We start from the raw sequence: 19,091 nt of genomic DNA, 5'->3' as shown, positions 1-19,091 counted from the left end.
GCCTTTGGGACAGCTGCTGCTGCTGCTGCTGCAGAGATGTGTGCCTTGGGGCCAGCATCCCCCTCCAGCCGCTCTGCTGTGCCCAGCACTTGCAGCCCTGCAATGTCGCTGCCCCAGCAGCTCTGTGCCCAGCCCTGGGGGTGCCTTCTTGCCGTGCTGGGTGTGCCCAGCTGGCTCTGCCTGCCCTGGGGAAGCCCCTGGTCTTCCCAGCTCTGTCCTTGCCCCAGGCAGAGCAGACACGGAGCTGTTTGCAGACTCCCAGTGGGAGATGGGACACGGGCCATGCCTGCAGGCTGAGCAGGGTCCTGCTGGCCTGCAGCAGCTGGGGTCCCAAGGAGCTCCATGTGATGGCTGGGCTGACAAAGAGGAGCCCAAGCCATGGAGGGTCACAGCAGGGGTCACACAATGGCCTTCAGGGACAGTGGCAAGAGAGGCCAGTACTGAGGAAAGGGAAGAGGGGCACTGATCTGTGAAAGAGAGGAGACAGTGTGTGCTTGCAGAAAAGCTTTATTGGGAGAATAAAGGTGCTGAAGGTGCTGAAGCAGGTGCTGGAGGAGGCACTAAAGGAGGTTCTAAGGGAGGTGCTAAAGGAGGTGTTAAGGAGGTGCTGAAGCAGGTGCTGAAGTAGGAGGATGGGCTACAGCCTGGCACTGCCTCTTCTTCTTCTCTGGGAGCTCCAGTGCTGCCAGCCCTCAATCCATGAGCTCTTGCTTGCGCCAGAATGTGTTGGAGCCAACCCTGACGGGACACAGAGAGAGGAAATGTAAGGGTGGGACATGGGAGTGGCCCAATGCCCACCCAGCAGTCCTGTATCCTTCCAAAACATTTGCACCTTGTCAGGATGCCCAGGGAAGCTGTGCACAAGCACCCTGTCCTCCCTGACTTTCACACTGGCAGCAGCTCTGCCTAGTGCTGAGCACCACAGGCTGGGAGCACCAGCCTTCATCCCCACCCTCGGGCCATTCAGGATTCCTTCTTAGGCCTTTGGCTTTGGAAATGCCTCTCAGGAGGTGAAGCTTCCCTTGAGCTTGTCACACACACTTTGCACACCAAGTCCTTCGGGTGTCTTATCAAGGAAACCAACACCTCAAAATGCTTGGAGATTTACTTGCCTGAACCACAGTCCAAGTGCAACAATGTTATCATTACTGGAACTGTGAAAAATTCCTGTAATTACCATCTCAGCTACATCCAGGATGGAGACTGACTGATGACTAAGGTCAATCATCCCATGACTTTACCACAGCGTTCCTAAGTGAGGCCCCTCAGCTCTCCTGGACCACTGCAGGGGCTGTGCCACCATCTCCCACCGAGTTCATGGCTGAAGGGATATGAACACCCCATAGCAAGTGCAGTATGACTGCTGCCAGCCTGGATCTATAATTAAATCTCTGCTGTAATTGTGGTAAACCCTCCCTAATCACCTTACAAATGTTAAATTAGTCAATGGTTAAGTGCTGCCACGTCCTTTAGACAGAAACCATTGAGCAGGTCTGAGACAGAGAGTGGAATCACGCCCGGCTCAGATCCATCAGTAGTTTAGAAAGCAGTGGGTACCCCCCTGAACTTTGTGATTCATTTAAAGGGTCTCTCTTCTCCTTTTCCATCTCCAGCCTCCATGTAAATCATTCTAGATTGATTTTAACCCATTTTTTCCTTCCTCTGTTTTTTCCCTGCACAGAGTAACCAAGTGAACCTTGGCATGGAGCTTTGCTAAGTCCTGTGTTTGCAAACAGATATTAAACTTCCTTTTGCCAACACCTGTGAGAGGGACTCCTAAGTGACCTAAACCACTCATTTGTGACAGCCCCAAGCCTCAGGAGTGCACAGGGGACAGAGAACTCACCAGGTGGCTGTCCAGTCTCCTCCGAGGTTCCCTGCGTGTGATCTCAGCAGCCACATGGTCTTCAAAACCTCCTTTCCATGCTCATCCACAAAGCACTGGCCCGTGAAAACACTGATGGAGGCTGTGGGGACAGGACAGGAGGTGGAGGGAAGCGTGGCCGAGGTGGCAGGTCAGTGGCTGCCCCAGCACAGGGGACAGTAGACCCCTGCTGTCCCCGGCCTCTGGAGACAGCGGGGATGGGGAAAGCAGCAGGAGGGCTCAGAGGGCTGGGGTGTCACACAGACATGGGCAGGCAGTGCAGGCTTCAGCCCCTGCTGCCTCTCCTGCAGCCTGGCACTGGGAGCTGACAGCAACCAAGGAGCTCCAGGGACAGGGATGAGGGAGCTGCAGGGGGAGGAGAGGGAGAGCAGTGGGGACAGTGCAGGGGAAGGCAGGGAATCAGCAAGGACACTGCAGGGAGGGCAGAAGGGAGGTCTGGGGACACAACAAGGATGCTAAGAAAAGGCTAAATACCTGCAAAGTTCCAGTGGACAGTGAAACCAAAGGTGGCCTGGTTGCTCTTTTTTAGGGTGTTCTGGAACCCCCGCAGAGGTGATTCCACAATCCTTAATGGGGACAATGACGCAGCAGTGAGGTACTTGCCAGCGAAGTCACCGTTTCCATTTACTTCATAAATGGTCATGTTGGAGCCCAGGTCATTCTCCCATTGCCCAGTCAGCTTACACTGGAGAGGAAAGAAGTCAGCACTTGTGGCACAGCACAGCCTGCAGCCGCAGCCCCCTGCCCACCCCACCCTGTGCATCCCAGCCCTGATGGTACCTGCTCTGTACCCTGGAGGCCGTGAGCCCCCAGGGCCAGGAACAGCGCGAGGAGCAAGGGAGTTGCTTGCACCATCTCTGCAGCAGACAGACAGCTGATGAACCTGGGGATGTGCTCCTCGCAGGCCACTGCTGAGGCTCCTGCTCCCTCTCCTTTTTATTGCTGCCAGATGGGTGCGTGGCAGCTCTGGCCAGGACATTGTGCAATCTGGGTGTCCCTTGATTTATCAGCTATCAGAGGGGCTGGTGACAGCTGATATTCCCAGAATGCCTTTGTTCCAAGATAAATGCAGGTGGACAGCACACTTGAGGTGCTGCAGTAATGTGGTGCCACAGTACCCCTCCAGCCTCCCTCAGTGACCTCAAGGGAGAGCTTCTTTGCATCTTTGTCCCTCTTCATTTGCTGTGGGCTCTGGCATGGGAAGATACCAGTGGTTGCAGGGGGGCCACATTTGGGAGCTTGCCCTTGCCATATAACATTATTGCTCTGCTCAGAAATTCTCCCCCGGGATTAAAAAAAAGGCATTTGTCATCAATGGCAGCACCTGGGCAGCATAATGGTCTGCTGAAGAATGGTCATAGAGGAGAGGAGGGGACAGGCTACTTCATATCTGCCAGCCCTGACAGCTATTGAGTATTAAGGATGCGTTTGGCACAAAAGAAGTCCTGCCACGGCCAGAAAGATATAATCGCCCTTCCTGTGGTGTCCCCAGAACTCCTCCACCCTTTCTGTGGTGTCCCAAAGATCCAATGTGTTTCCTGTGGTGTCCTCAAAGCTCCCACACCCTGCCTATGGTGTCTTTAACGCCCTTCTCACCTGCTGCCCTCGCTGTGCTCCCTGGCAGCTCACCCAGAGGAGCCCTGGCTGTGGGCACAGAACTGGCCCGTGCATCTGCTCCTGCCTGGGGAGATGGAGGGGATGCAGGACATGGGACTGTGGGGGCGTCTGTCTGTGGCAGTGCCACAGGCAGAATGGGAGCTTCAGACAATGTTTATTAAATAAGCCCTCCCACTGAATCACAAGGTTCAGAAAGCACTCTCTTGCATTCTAGAATCCTGCCCCCTGAAAAGTTTGGGCACAGCGACACCCAACTAAGCCCCAGATTTTGTCAATGGATTATGTCTAAGGGATTATACAGGTGTAATAGAAACTTTGTACAACATAGTACCGCAGCACTGAGGATGCCAAATCAGATCTATTTATATAAAAACAAAGAATTTATTATGATAATTAGACAAAAAAAATCATTATAATTATTTACTACAGATTAAAAGCCATAACAATTTCTATAGTATGATGCAGTATTTTGAAGCAGTATTCATTATATTAAAGCTAGCAAAGCCAATTACAAAATAGACCCTGAAGTTACCCATACCAGTAATTATGGGCAAATCTCTCTGGTTCAGCCTCAGAAGAAGGGGGTATCCCCATGCAAGGGGATCTCAAAAGAAGGGGGCATCCCCATGCAAGAGGAGGAATCTCCACACACACTCTGGGAAGGAGGGTTTTAGAGGACCTTGACCTTAGAAACTGGGGGCAAGCTTTTACAGTATAATGTGACTGACTATCAGCAGGATGTCAGCTGTAGCAGTTCAGCAGCTTTAGATACATTATCAATAGTATCCCTCGCTGGTTTCCCTTTGGTTCTTTGCCAGTTCCATCACACCTTCACATCGCTTTTCATGATGTGGAACTTGAGGCACTGATGAGTCAGACTCATTTCAGCATTATTCGATACCAAAAGCAGCATGACACCCCTTTCTCCATTCACCCTTGCAAGTTGGGAATTGTTCAAGCTATTTCACCCCCACTGCAGGCACAGCATCCTGATACAGAAATGGGACTGGGGTGTCCATCTCCCTGTCCAAGGGATATAGTACCCATCTGTCCAGGAGATCTGTTTTTTCTGTGGGCACAACAGGAGCTCCCTCCTTCCTTTCCTTCCCACACCAGGATTGCAGCCTTCAAATGCTGCAGTGGCCAAGAAAGAAGGAAAAGGAAGCCAGGTGCCCAGCTCTGGGCAGAAGGGACTCGATGTAGTCAAGGGCCTGCAGCCCTGGGGCTCAGCTGCTGCCCACAGAGGCCTTCTCAGGAGGAATGCTCTCTCCCGTGTCTCCTGCAAGGCAGGGCAGAGCCAGGAGCCAAGCAAGAAGCAGGTCTTACCTGCTGCTATTACATCTGGAAAAGTAGGTAAAGAGGCAGATCCTGCTCCCTTCAGCAAAACTCCACAAGAGCCAGACACTACTGGGACTTGTCCCCTCCCTGCCTCCCTAGCCCTCCAGGCTAGTCCAGAAAGATAAAGGGGAAGAATTGCAAGAGTTCCCTCTTCCAGTTTGGTCCTGTGCCAAAGAAGACACCAAAGAAGAACAAGAGTAGACAGCTGGACACATTTATTAAGAACTGAAGTGATTTATCCCCTTTCATTTGCTCCACTGCCTGCCCCCGGCGCCAGCAGGGAGGGGGCCATGGTACCAGACCAGGACCTGCTTCTTGGGCTCAGATTGTCACTGTGCAGGGAGCCGGGACTCCCCTGGGGATTGGATCTGCCACAGGCCCTGCTGGGGCAGAGCCAGGCAGTATGTGCAGTGTCACCCCAGGACAACTACAGCATCCGTGTGCCTGAGTGCACCGCTCCAATATCCTCACACACACATTCACCCACACCCTTTTCTTTCCCTGCAGGACAGCTGCCCACCTTACCCAGCCCAATGCCCGCAGGACAGAGGTCTCCTGTGCCTCTGGGCAAGGTACCAGCTGCAGTTTGGGATGGCTGGGATGGCCTGCAGGCTATGAGAGCTGGGAGGCACAGGCTCCAGCAGCAACTCCTTAAGCCACCACGCTCTGAGGACACATCCCCCACACCTCTGGCTCCCTCTTGTGCTCAGCATCAGCAGCTGGAAGCCTTCTGAGGTCAAGGGCACGTAGTGGAGGTAGGGAAGGAAAACAGCAATGTGAGTACTAGCACAGAGAGGGAGGGGAGGGTCCCTGCCTGCCATCTGCACCCCCCAGCCCCCGGTGCCCTGCCCAGTGCCACGAGGCTCAAGGGTGGCTGTGCTCCTGGGGGAGCCGTGCAGGCGCCGCTGCCCGGCCAGCCCGGCGCTCCAGGGCCAGCTGCATGCTCCAGATGCTGAGGGGCCGCATGTAGGCCAGCGAGCGGTACACCTTCTTCTCCCGATAGGCCTCCGGCGTCTGGAAAGCCATGCCCAGCTGTTCCCACACCGTCCGGTAGCAGCCCTCCGCCGTACGGAAGCCTTCCTCCACCATGCCCTGCACGAGAGGGAACAGGGCCATCAGCACGCCCACGGAGCACACGGAGCTGGGGAGCACAGCAGCAGCATCCCCCCTGCTCACCTCCTGGATCATGGTGGCAGCCAGGGAGTAGACCACGCCGACCCACACCTCGTTGGACTGCACGCTGGAGGTGTCGGGCTTGCCGTCGGGCCTCATGCCGTTCACGGCGCCCATGGTGCCGCCTGCGAAGCCCAGCACGTTCTTCTCGAAGATGGTCCTGAGCGCACTGAGAACGTGACCCTTGGGGAAAACCTGGGGGGACAGAGACGGGCTTGATGCTCGGGCTTGGGTCTGGAGTGGGATTGAATTTTCCGTGAGGAAAAGGGCAACACAGCTTGCTGGGTCAACAGACACAAATCCCCACCTCAAAGAATAACAGGAGGAAGTGAAATGTCTCTTTCCCCTAAAGGTTAAAAAAGCCCCCAAAATATTTTACAGAGATGTGCTAAACCACATTCCACATTGCTCAAGAGGATGCTGACAGCCAAAAACAGCTTTTCACCCACAATCACTGGCCAAACCCTTCCCCATTGCTTATGGGTTTGCTCTGGTGGCCTGGCCAACCACACCATTCTCATCTGCTTTATGGTTGTCACTTGCAAGAGAGACAAGAGCCATGGGGCTCATCAGCACAGCACAGGGACACGCCAGACACTCATTGTCAGTCTGGTGACACCAGAGTCAGGGCAAGCAGAGGCTGGGATGACACCAGGCAGGACCTTGCCAGGGAAGGCTGGGCAGCCCAAAGCAAAAGCAGCAAATCCCTTCTCTCTGTGCTCAAGCCAAGCATCCCTGCAGACAGTTTTCCCCAGTGTGGCTCTGGACACAAGGCCAGGAGATGCTGTGGGAATCAGTGAAGGGCTGGGGTGCCCTTCTCTGGCAGAAGCTTTTGGGCACACTCTCTTCAGGACTGGATCACAGGCGGTCCTTATGTCGCATTTCTGACTTGTTCACTGCTGACTTGTGCACACACCAAGGCCACGTCAATGAGCTCACAGACAGGAGTGATGCCAGCCAGGCAATGGAGCAAAATGCATGGAAAAAAATCCATGAAGTGTTGTGTCAACAGAGGAGAGGGATTCACCAGTCCCACCTGCAGTCAGCAAAGAGCTCACCAGAGAGCAGGGACAAGTGCCACCTTCAGCAGCACGAGGCTGAGGCTGGGCAAAGGCAGGCCACATTCTGGACTGCACCACATCTACTCTTTCCTCCCCAAAAAGGAACTGCAGGAGGGATTTACTGTAGGAGGGCTGGGCCACACCCTGCCTGGAGCCCAGGCACAGCCACAGCCCCACAATGGGTTAAACACCGGAAGGAATGAGCAGCCAAAGTCACCTGAAGCTCCCCTCTGATTTCCCAACACACAGTGAAGTGGTTTGTCAGCCTCCAACAGACAAAGCCACTCCTCCCTTCACTCAGCTGAGGCCTTTGCCTGCCCATGTCCACCAGAAAGCTTTGCAGTGACAGCAGTCCACGGGGTGTAAATAACCCAATGGTTCTGCACTGCCCCTCTCCCTTTAAGGTGTTGCAGCATCAGTGACTGCTCTGAGCACAGACATGAGGAGTGAGCAGCCAACTGTTCTCTTGCAACTGAAGAGCAACAGCTTTCAGGACTTGGAATAAGCCATAGATCGCTCTGACATTTATTTTGGACTTTTTAGGGCAGCAAGTAACGTGGAAAGTTTCATACACTTTTTTCTACCATTTTTAAACAAATAGCACCTTGCCCACCAAAGCTAGCTGCAGTTACACATCCCTACTTGCATGGCTCTCTGGGGGTTCTGGTCTAAGATGGATTCCACTGTACCCATGCAACAGCCTCCACTATGGTGTGCAGAGTGAGAAAGCAGGCAGGTGCCTCCTACACTAGCCCTAAAGTGTAACCCCCAACGTGCCAGCCCTGCTGCTGCTTCCCTCCTACCACAGCTCCCATCTCACCACAACCACATCAGGCAGCCCCTTCTCTCACCTCAAAGTCCCCTTGGTCCAGACCACAAGCTCCGAGAAACCACTGCCCAGCACACTGGTCTGACATGATGCTGCTGGACGTGTCACTTCCACTGCTATCATAGTTGTAGTATTTTCCTGGAAAAGGCAGGAAACACTTTAAAATCAATAGATTAAGATACTGGCTTGTGTAAGCTGTCCCTACACACCTCCCTGTGTGGCAGGAGCACAGCTGTTTTTTCCACAAGACTCTTCTCCCGTAACTACACCTATTACTGCCTAGACACCTGCTCCTTACCCTCCATTTGGAGGGGTAGCATCTCCCATCCTTCCCCCCAGCTTGCAGGGACAGTATCGCCCCTTGCTTCCCCTATTCCTCACAAGGCTCCATGATCCAAGGAGAAGCCACTCCCTCCCAAGGCACGCAGAGACGGCCAGCTGAGTGTGGTTCCCCACTGCTGAGCACCCACCATTCCAGAGCAGCCTCTCAAACGCCTCCTTGCCCTTGTTCAGGATGTCCAGGTATTTCTGCTGGATCTCGGTATCCCCAAGCACCTCTGCCATCTTGCACATCATGCAGACCGCAGCCAGCCACAGTCCGCCGCAGTAGGCACTGCCGGAGACAAACAGGAGAAACATCAGGAATGTGGGACACCTCAAGGGTTCTGTGACAAATGGGATACAAGGGCCCAGCTCTGAGCTATGTCCCTTTCCCACAGCCCCCCTTCTCCAACCCTCACCTGCCTCTCTTGCTCACCTGGCTCCGTGCACCGCCCACGCGTCGTACGTCTGGTCAGCAAAGCCACTGTTTTCAATGAGCCCATCGTTATCCGTGTCAAACTTCAGCTCCGACTCCATCACAGCCTGTGGGAGAGGCAGGACATGGTCACGCAGTCCTCACATTCTGGAAGCTCCTCATGCTCTGCTCGGGAGCATCCATCCTCTCAGGAAGCTGCTTGGCTCCTGAAGTGGGAAAGGGTGATGCCCCACGGTCTGATCTCCCAGTACCTGGCACACTGGCCACATGTCCTGAAGGTACAGGGAGTCACGTGTCAGATAGTAGTCACGGTACACCTGCAGCACAAACTTGAGGTTGAGGTCCTTCCAGTCAGCAGTGTTGTGCATCAGGTATGCATTGACACGCTGCCATGGCTCGTCACCTAAACCAGGACAGACCAGATGCAGCAGGACAGCAAGCAACAAACATCCCTCCTCCTACACAGGAGCAAGGACCCAAGGGTGCTGTGATCAAACAGCACTGAAATAGTAAGTTGTACCCTGTGCCACCTCTAGCAAGAACAACCTTCCTGCTACTTCCCTCTGTCTCCCTTGTAAAAGATCAATGCAGCACAGTTTTCATCATCATCCCACACCATCCAGCTTTCCATTCCCAGAAAATATAGAATCACACAATTATTTAAGTTGGAAAAGACCTCTCAGCACTGCTAAGTCCACCACTGAACCACATCCCTAAGTGCCACATCTATGCTTTTAAATACACCACGGATGGTGGCACCACAACTTCCCAGGCAGCCAGTTCCAATGCTTGACAACAATAAACAGTGTATTTCATGCACCATTCCCATTTTCCACAGCTTGGCATCCCCTCTGCTTCCCCACAGGCCCAACAGACCCCTCACCTGGGTCCCCAGTGTCATGTGGCACTACATTCTTCATCTTCACCTGGGCTGTCTGACCACAAATCAGATACTGCCGGGGCCGGACATCCTCGTTCACCACAGTGACAGCTGCAGAGAACACATGTAAGAAGGAAAGCAGAAACTGCAGCAGAAAGATCCAAGGTATAAGCACAGGCAGAGCCACCAGCACTAGGATGCCAGGCTCCCCTTTGGAGCTCCAAGATCACAGCCCTCTGCAAAGAGCTGAGGGGACAGGCTGCTCTCCATCCCGCATTCAACAGGGGACATGCAACTGTCACTACCCCTTTAAGGGAGGGCTGGGAAGGGAACCCCGTGGGCTCAGCCCAGCAAAGGGCTGTGCTCCATACTCAGGCCAACAACAAGCAGCCACCTAACCCAGCCAGAGCACTGGGAGTCTGCAAACAGCTCCATGTCTGCTCTGCAAGGGGCAAGGACAGAGCTGGGAAGACCAGGGGCTTCCCCAGGGCAGGCAGAGCCAGCTGGGCACACCCAACACAGCAAGAAGGCACCCCCAGGGCTGGGCACAGAGCTGCTGGGGCAGCGACATTGCAGGGCTGCAAGTGCTGGGCACAGCAGAGCGGCTGGAGGGGGATGCTGGCCCCAAGGCACACATCTCTGCAGCAGCAGCAGCAGCTGCCCCAAAGGCTCTGTCTCTCCCTGAGGTGAAGGCCTGAGCAGGCACCAAGGCAGGGCTCTGGGGACACTCACCAATGTCATACTGCAGGCTGATCTGCAGCTTGGGCCACAGCATGATGAGGGCAAAGGAGGCGTAGAAATGGACATCGTAGGTGTTGTACATCCGGTACTCCTGGCCTGGCAGGACAGGGCAGGTGGTGAGGGAAAGGAGACTGCCATGGGGAGGGGAGTAGGGGCAAAGCTCCTCCCTTCACAGGGCCCAGGTTCAAAGAGGGTTTCATTCTCTACACCAAGCACCAGGCATGTGGGGAACACTCCGCGCCCTATCCTTCAGGGCTGCAAGGGCTTTTCATGGGAACAGAACTGCTCCCTACACACACTGGAGTGTGAAAAACATCCCCAAGGCAGGTTCAAAACACACCATGGCTACAGTAATGGCAGGGCTTGAGGTTGGGGAATGCCCCATATCCTTGTGAGTTACCTTCCAAATAAGCAAACCTTCCGTACTCCCGCAGGACAGGGAGGAGGTGGGAGAGCCCCACCCCCGCCGGCCCCTGCAGGTCCTCGGCACAGCAATCAGGGGGCACCTCCATCCAGATGGTCCCTCCATCCGTCAGGAAGTAGAGCTCGTTGAACAGGGCTGACTTGTACCAGGAAGGCAGCTGGCTGCAGGAAAGAGGGAAGCTCAGCCTCGGAGGCCAAGGGCGTGATGCTCCTGTGGCAGCCAAGCCCAGGAGGCCACTGGGAAGGTGCTCTCATCTGCCCTACCTGTTCTCCAGGATGGGATTCTGCCACGCTTCGATCTTCCTCTCCCACTCCTCGTAGTGTGTCAGGGCATAATGGGACAGGGCAGGAGCAGCATCACCTTTGCTGCCAAAAAAACGGGTGTACCGCCTGCCAAGGGAGGGTTTGGTCAGCACCCCATGGGCTCCACCTGGGAAACCCACAAAGACACCACAGAGGGACACTGGACTGCCGAGAACAGCGGAACTCAGCTGCTACTGCAGAGGCATTGGGGAGCAGGGGCTGGACACAGGGTCCTCTCCCTGAGCTGGCAGGGCCACAGCCACAAGGAGTGGGTGGCAAAAAGTCCCCTCATAGTACACAAGTTAGGGAGGAGGAAAAACAGGGCTTTGGGAGCATGAGCCAAACACCAGTGGAGAGAACCCACCTACCTGAGGTGCAGCTTTTCCTTGGAGCCAAAGTGAACACAGGGCATGTCCCAAGCCAGGGCTAACTCCAGCGTCTTGTGCCCATGGGCAGGCACCCTACAGCTGGCACACACTGCTGCTGCTGTCACCTCCCCCTTCTCTGTCGGCCTGCTTTTACCTACCAGAAAAAAATTAAGATCTTCTTAAGCAACCAAGGAAGACCAAAGGGAGGGTAACTGAAGTTCACACACACCTTGAGGGAGGTGAGAGTGGGCATAACAAAGCTCCTGTGCAACCTGGAAGGTACAGCCCAGGACTTTAAGGGATGATGTCGCCGCAGGGGAAAAAAAACCTTCCATGGGAGGAGTGGTTAAAAGGATTCAGTCATCCAAGAACAGGAACAGATCAGGCAGGAAAAGCCACCAGGCATGAACGGAAGCTACAGAGTATCCCATGACTCTGTATCTGCACTGCAGTCAGAGACACTGTGACTTTCTAGGGACAGTCATTGTTTCCAGCTTTTTGCAGAGCGTTTGAGCCACCCTGGTATTTAAGAAAAGCCCTTAGGTGGCTGGATAATTATATGCTGGTTCTGACATGTATACAAGGTAAACTAATTAGAGCGACATAAGCACAGATCCTGACTATGATAATGTCTGGCATGCATGAAGAAAAACCACATCCCAATAGCCTGGAGAGCTCTGAGTGCATCTAGGCAGGAAGCTTATTTTTCTGGAAAAAATTACATCATAAACGATTCATTTACATAATTTAAGCCTCAAGAAATCTTGCCAAGACCGAGCATCACTAGTTTGTCAGCATCAGCCTTGTTTAAAAACTGACAGACATTAGGGAAATGGTCACCTTTTATGGCAATAGGAGGTGAGTACCAAAGGCTGGAGATGCCACCCCCTGCTTCAAGGCTCCTCCCAAGGGAGTGAGCAGAGACCTGAGGATGGATGCAGAATTATGAGAAGAGTACCAGAGACATTCAGAGAACTGTTACCGTAGGAAGAGGACAGAAAGTGACAGCAGAATTAACCCCAAGCACTGTTAAAACGCTGGTGGTAACAATTCCAACAGGACACAGCTCATTTTTCTGGAAACAGGAAGTAAGGGAAGGGGGCTGGACAGCACGCTGGCTTCCTAGCGGAAATCTCAATTCAGTGTGCAACCACACACAGAATAATGAGACATAGGCATGAGTAACCAATACCCAAGAACAGCACCAAAGTGGTATGAACAGCTTTTGGAGAACCACTGCAAGGACAAGCAATAGGAAGTTTGGACACAGCCTAAATTTGGGAACAAGCCACAGCATCCTGGGGAGATTCTGAACAGCCAAGGAGGCTGGAGGAAAGAGCTCTGCCCTGGCTTGGGTGCTCAGAAGCAGCATGGCCACCCACTTGTCCTGCTCCCCCTGCAGCCGCCCCAGGGTGGATGGAGGCACTCACCAGGGGGTGAATCCAGCCTGCCATCCTGCAGGAGGTCCTGCCACACCTCTTGGCCCAATCCCGTGGGATTGAATGCCGTCACATGGGTGACTCCCGTGCCAGCCTGAACAAGGCAAGAGCATCATCAGGGGCTGCTCCTTTGGAGGAGAAGATTCATGCTCTCCCCTCCCCAATACCACCAGCAGGACATGACACTCACTTCTCATGTGCTGCCCAGCAACTCTCAACTCCTTGCCTCAGCTGCTCTCCTGACACCATCCCCAAAGAGGGTGCCCTCAGGGAAGTCATGTCCCCACTCCTGGCGTCAGGCAAGCGCTGAGGAACGGTGCCAACCCCAAGCCCTTGCACCCCCATCCTCTGCCAGCTGCCTGCAGGCAGCACCCCACCATGCAGCAGGGCTGCACAGCCTCCCCAGCAGGAGCCACAGCAGTAGGGCCAGCCCTTTACCTTCTCCCGGGCAGAGATGGCCAGGGTGAAGGGGTTCACGGGCGGGCAGTGGTGCAGCAGGACCCCAGCAACCCGCTGGCCGTCCTGCTGGAAGGTGAAGGGCTCGTTCCAGTGCCCGCCGCTGCTGGCCTCCTTCGCTCCCGGGCCGTTCTGCAGGCTGAACATGATGGACACCTCCACGTCCTCATCCCTCTCGTTCTCCACCTCCCAGATGAACACTCCCACTGGCAAGCTGGAGTCCTGGCACAGAAGCAGAATGCTGCCTGCAGGGCTGCTGCTCCCCAGGCAGCTGCCCCAGCATCATTTCCCTCCTGCTGGGGACACCACGCAGGATGCAGCTGCCCCAAGAGCACCGGCAATAATAACTTGGTCTTGCAGTCTCTTGCCAAGCTGAGGAGCAGCAGCAGGAGCAGAGGAATTTGGGAGGAAGGCAAGACAAAATTCCAAAGAGAAGCAGCCCTGGGCTGGCAAGCACCAGGCCGGGCAGCAGAGGGATGGAAAGCGCCCTGTAGGGCTCAGCCGGGTGTCTCATCACTCATCTGCTCGGCAGGCTGATACCGGCTCACGTGCTGCTGCAACGCCGGGGTAAGAGGAAGGTCAGACGTGTCAGCAGCACAGCTGCCACCCTCGCCTGGGGCTGGCAGCCGGCACGGGCAGCGCTGAGCCATCCCTTGCTGCAATGCCGAGCTCCCGCACGGCTGCGGGGCTTCCCCCGCCCAGAGCGCTGCTGAGCGCGGCCGTGGGGACACGCTGGGAAAGCGGCGAGCGAGCAGCTCTGCCCTCGGGAGCGGGGAAATGCTGGGAAAGGCGCTCACAAGCAGCTCTGCCCTCGGGAGTGGGGAAATGCTGGCAAAGGCGCTCACAAGCAGCTCTGCCCTCGGGAGCGGGGAAATGCTGGCAAAGGCGCTCACAAGCAGCTCTGCCCTCGGGGATGCTGTCCCCGCCTTACCTTATAGTCATGGGGGATGACGGGCGAGACCTGCCGGCAGGTGAGCACCACCTGCTGCCCCGGCAGCTCGTAGACCAGCCAGGCACGGGGGTACAGGGCATGGTAAAAGGCGTAGTGGCCGCAGTAGCCCCAGTTCCAGGCCTGCAGGCTGCTGGGTCTCTCCACGGACAGGACCTGCTGGTAAATGGTCTGCCCCTTGCACCGCAGGCACACTGTGAACTGTGGGGGAGAGGAGCACGGCAGGGGATGAGACGAGTCCTGTGGCAAACGTTCCAAGCACTCAGGCTGCTGCAGTGACTCTCACTCCCCTCACAGACCCTACCTGATTGGCGATGACTGTTTCGTAGTGGTAAAGGCCAGGGTTCAGCTGCCAGCGGCAGAACTCTCCCCGCCAGCCACGGGTGATGGTGCCTCCCCCGATCCCGCCCAGCGGGCACCCTGGCAAAAACACCAATAGTTAGCAACCCCATTCCTCCTCCAGGTGGCACCTGGCTCAAGAACTCTCCCCATGCATTTCTGCAGGGGAGAGCCACTCAATATCACCCAAATCACAAAAGCTCCTTGACTCACTCATTCCATCTAGCACCCTGACGGCCCCGTGTGAACCCCTGCCCACCCCAGTGTCCAAAGTGGAGGCTGACCATAGATCTGCTGCAGAGGAACAGCACACAAGAGGTCAATGAAGGCAGTTTTCTTCTCTATGCAGGTCTTCTTGACCCACCACCTGAAGTACCTGCAAGGGAAAGAGAAGTATTGAAGAACTGAGGAGCAGGCAACACCATCCCTTCATTGTCACAGGGCAGGATGAGCATAGGTTGAGCTTTCCCTCCTTGCGGAGATGTAAAACAGGAACCCGTGTTCCCATGCCCATGGCACAAGCGGTGATAAGGCTCTATCACCCATCTGGAGCATGCATCACTCAGCAAGCACAAGCAAGCAGAGTTCAGGCAGCTCAGGAGTGACTGCAAGGGCAACTCAAGAGCAGGACTCCCAGCTCATGTAGCACGGGCTTTCCCAGACGTTCATGGAGAAGTGGGAATGCACACAAGGGCCACCACCACCTCCATGCCTGGTAGACAGTGTCCTGCTAAGGAAGACCTGCAAGCAGAGGTGCAGGCCCAGAAGAGACACACACTGCTCCAGGGACATGAGCCTTTTCTTCCACCTCCATCCACTTCCCCATTGCCATACACTACCACTTCATCAGGGGCAGAGGGCACAGGGCAGCCTTGCCCTGGAAGTGGTGATGGTTGCTGTCTGCAGCTGGCAGGATCCTGGGGACTTGCCTCCACCTGCACACCAGCTGCACAGACCAGCACTGCCCATCAGACAATTTCTCACCCAAAGGTCTGGGAATCAAGACACCCAAACAGGGGCACACCTGCAGCTGGGTGTGCCAGCACCACTGCAGGCAAGAGGAGCAGGGCTGGGTTCCGAGTCAATGCTTGTAAAGTACTGGCTTTGGCTAATAAACTGCCCCAAGTTAAGCCTTCTATACAGAGACAATTAGCACACGGAAACCAGACCAGAAGCTGCTGAACCTTGCCCAGCAAACAGTCAGGTAAGACCCAGCTGGCAGCTCCATGGCCCTGTGTGCCAGGTGAGCAGGGGGCACACAGGAGCCCCCACAGTGAGCAGTGTCCCTGAGCTATCTGCAGACATCCATTCCATATTGCTGAGTAGAAAACCACCCCAACCAGGAGCACACAGCTTGTCCTGCTCCTGGTTGCACAGGATGCAGAGCACAGGTGATGGGCAATGAGCAATAATCCCCTGGGACATGCACACCCCAGGAGCAAGGGGGAGAGGCTCTCCCATGACACCTCTACTGCTATGCTTCCCAAACAGAAAAAACCCACAGTTGCCTTTTTGGCTGCTCACTGGGCATTCATCTTTATTCACCAACATCTAAGGTACCCAAATCCCTCTCAGGGTGAGATTTTCTGGGTTGCAATCTCACAGGACCTAACTGCAGCCTGCTCTCCACTCCTACAGACCCAGCTTTGTGTTTGACTGTCTGTGCATGTTTTGCTCACAGAGGTTCAGGGCATGATGAGAACCAGCCTGTCCTGCTTGACTGCCCTGAACCAGGGCCTGCCACTATCTTCCAGCTATATCTGCTGCAATTGCTCTTCTCCAGACAGGACAGTCCCAGCGTTACCCCGCCAAGGCGAGGTTTTGGCAGTGCTCTCTCTCTCTCTCTCAAGGAAATGATTATTATTCTTTTTCAACCCAGCGTCAAGGAACCAACCCAGCTGCTTCCCCAGCAGGCTTCTGGCAACAGGAAATAAGGTGGCCAGGCAGAGTGGCCGCAGCACAGCCTAGCAGAGCATCCTGACTTCTTGGAAAGGAGGCAGGAGATGGATTTCAGGAAGCAGTTTTTACAGGAGAACACAGTAGAAAAACTTTGGGATTTATTGCCACTGCCAAAGTCATTTTACCATCTCAATATGCAAACTCTTCTTCTGCTGGCATCTTCCAAAATCACACAAACCAGGAGGACAAGCCCAGTGGTTGATACCAAATTGCTGGCTATTAACAGCTCTGCCAGGGCTGAAGAATAACAAGGAGAAAGGCTTTGTGTTCTGTAGCACCAAAAACCCTGCCAGGGCTGGAGGGCATTTCTTCCCCTTCAAATTGGCATTGGAGATAAAACCTAGCTGAACATGACCCAGCTGATCTGGATTCATGCGTGACCCCTCTCAGGACACATGAGCCACCTCTGCAGAAACCTACCTGCACCTCTTCACCTGCCTCACCAGCCCCAGCTGAGCCCACAGCACAGCCCTTTCTTTCCAGACACACATGTCCCTTACAGTTACCCTGACAAGCCCTGATTAACAAAAAAGTCCTGCACCAGGGCTGTCCACACCCCCAGCCATGTCACCTGCACCTAGCACTGGTGCTGCAGAAGAGGGCACCCTTCATCATGTTTAATTCAAGGCAACAATGTCAACCCAGGATGTTGTGGCTCCTCTGCTGAGCTCCTCTGGACCTCCTGAGCCTAAGCAGTGACCCCAAGGTTCCCCCAGTGGCTACAAGCACCTGCACCAGGTGACTTTGCACTTGATGCACCAAGCCATGCCAAGCTTTGAGAACATCCCTGGCACAGGGGTTACTAAGGAAAGGGCAGGCCAATCTGCAGGGCTTCACCTGCACCGTGACATAGAACTGAACTCCAGGTTTCTCTTGCAGCACCAGCACCCAGGTTTCCATGAGCTGGCTGACCCAGCCAGGCAGATGCTGAGATGCCCACCAATGCCTGGAGCATGCAGCCTCCCATATATCCTTGCATCCCTGAATGGGCTGCCCTTTCAGCCAACAATATTGGCCTTGGGTTTTAAATCAAAACCACACAGATATCTCTTATGACCCTAGCACTTTGTCTTCTCTGCTCTTGTGGCTGGAATCTCCTGACAAGGAACCTCTTGCCATGGCAAAAGTACTTTGAGAAAACAACCAAATTACCTCCTAAACTTGAACAGAAGAGAGTAGTTTGACTTCAAACTTCTTGCTTTCAAAGACCTTTTCCTAGGACGGATACAAGACTCTTCCAGACTTTAATGAGAACAAGGCTAGGATCACTTCTCCTCCCTGCTCACCCCACCAGAACTTCATGCTTTCCCACATGCTCAGCTCATCCCAACCTGCTGCAGCAGCTTTTCCAACAGCCTTTATTTATCTCCAGTGCATGACCTATGCTCTCCCTTCCCGGATGCCCAGGCTTGCACCGGGGTGTCTCAGGTCAAACCAGCATGCTGTGCACCCCGAAGCAATCCAGAATCTGCCCTTTCATCCAGCTTTGCAGGAACTAGCTTGGCAAGTGGCAGCCTCCAAGGACACCAGCAGAAAATGGAGGCAGGAGTCATAAATCCAGCACAAGGAAATAAGCAATGCCGTGGCAGGTCCCCGCGTTCAGTCTGACGCGTGCACCAGCACTGCCAGCACCCGGACCCCAGCGTGAAAGGCTAAAACGACACTCTTGCTTTCCACGCGTGCTCTCCGTCCTTACTTCCAGCTCACCCCAAGGCAAAGCCGAGAGAGGTGCCCCGCTCCCGAACCTGCCACAGCACACAGCGTTCTAAACCCCTCCCAGCTGGCCCTAGTTTAACCTCCAGCTGCCAGCGCTGGGGACTGTGCCGGGGAGGATGAGGCAGCGATGAGCCCTAGGGGTGGGAAATGGGGGTCCCCATCCCCAAGCGATGCCCCGAGTCCTCCCAGCTTCCCCGTTCTGAGGAGCCCAAGGGCCGGGTGCTGCCCCTTCAGCACCAACTGCTCCCGGTGCTGGCGCCAGGAAGGCTGGAGAGTGCCGGCGCCCCCGGGCAGTAGGAAGGCGGCTCCCGCCAGCCCGGGGCCTTCCGTGATCTGCCGGACTCTGCCCCTCCGTAGACAGGGTCATCTCCGGTGTCTCCCCGGGGCGAGGCCCCCGCGGCACCGAGCGGCTCCAGCGCAACGCTGTGTCCCCCGCGGGACGCCCTCCCTCGTCCCGGTGTGTTCCCGGCCCCCTCCATCCCCCGCCGTACCGCAAGCCGAAGCCGACGTGCCGCAGGACATCGCGGAGCGGCACGTCCCCGGCGCCGTAGGGCTGCCGCAGCTCCTTGAAGCTGTGTGCCAGGCAGACGCGCCAGCCGTCCGCCGCCACGCCGCGGCCCTGCGCTGCACCCTCGTAGCACCGCATCAGCGGCCACTCCACCGTCTCCTCCGCCGCCGCCATCACCACCCCCCGCCCCGTACGCGCCCTCTTCTTCACCGCCCCGCCCCGCCCCGCCTGCGCCCCCGGGGCACGGCGGAAGCACGGACCCGCCCCGCCGCCGGTCCCCGGGGCTGCCCGGCCGAGCGCGGCCGAGCGCCGCCGAGCAGATTCCGAGAGTAGCCGAGCGCTGATCGAGC

The 19,091-nt window shown here is 55.6% G+C and overlaps 2 protein-coding genes across 3 annotated transcripts; both read right to left on the bottom strand.

Annotated features, from left to right (window-relative positions):
• Positions 1–692: 692 nt before the first annotated feature.
• Positions 693–2,740, bottom strand: LOC311164973 (avidin-like; the record flags this gene model as incomplete). The annotated part of the gene is made up of 4 exons (XM_084224680.1): positions 693–738; positions 1,847–1,967; positions 2,360–2,570; positions 2,666–2,740. The coding sequence occupies 4 exons, from the start codon at positions 2,738–2,740 to the stop codon at positions 693–695; spliced, it is 453 nt and encodes a 150-aa protein (XP_084080806.1).
• A 2,310-nt stretch (positions 2,741–5,050) lies between these two features.
• On the bottom strand, positions 5,051–18,915 carry GBA2 (glucosylceramidase beta 2; the record flags this gene model as incomplete). 2 transcript variants are annotated; one of them, XM_084225307.1, is made up of 17 exons in its annotated part: positions 5,051–5,932; positions 6,017–6,208; positions 7,926–8,041; positions 8,374–8,516; positions 8,661–8,767; positions 8,912–9,063; positions 9,544–9,651; positions 10,273–10,377; positions 10,682–10,866; positions 10,969–11,094; positions 11,376–11,529; positions 12,806–12,908; positions 13,253–13,492; positions 14,202–14,420; positions 14,524–14,639; positions 14,843–14,934; positions 18,725–18,915. In XM_084225307.1, the coding sequence occupies 17 exons, from the start codon at positions 18,913–18,915 to the stop codon at positions 5,705–5,707; spliced, it is 2,577 nt and encodes an 858-aa protein (XP_084081433.1). In that variant the 3' UTR covers positions 5,051–5,704. The 2 variants fall into 2 exon arrangements, with proteins under 2 accessions (XP_084081433.1, XP_084081434.1); XM_084225308.1 differs by lacking the exons at positions 14,524–14,639; positions 18,725–18,915 and having other exon boundaries at positions 14,843–14,935.
• Positions 18,916–19,091: the final 176 nt, after the last annotated feature.

Source organism: Fringilla coelebs (assembly GCF_963513975.1).
Source record: "Fringilla coelebs genome assembly, chromosome: Z".
NCBI lineage: Eukaryota > Metazoa > Chordata > Aves > Passeriformes > Fringillidae > Fringilla > Fringilla coelebs.
Note: the sequence above shows the minus strand (reverse complement) of the source record. Positions and strands in the feature narration are given on the sequence as shown.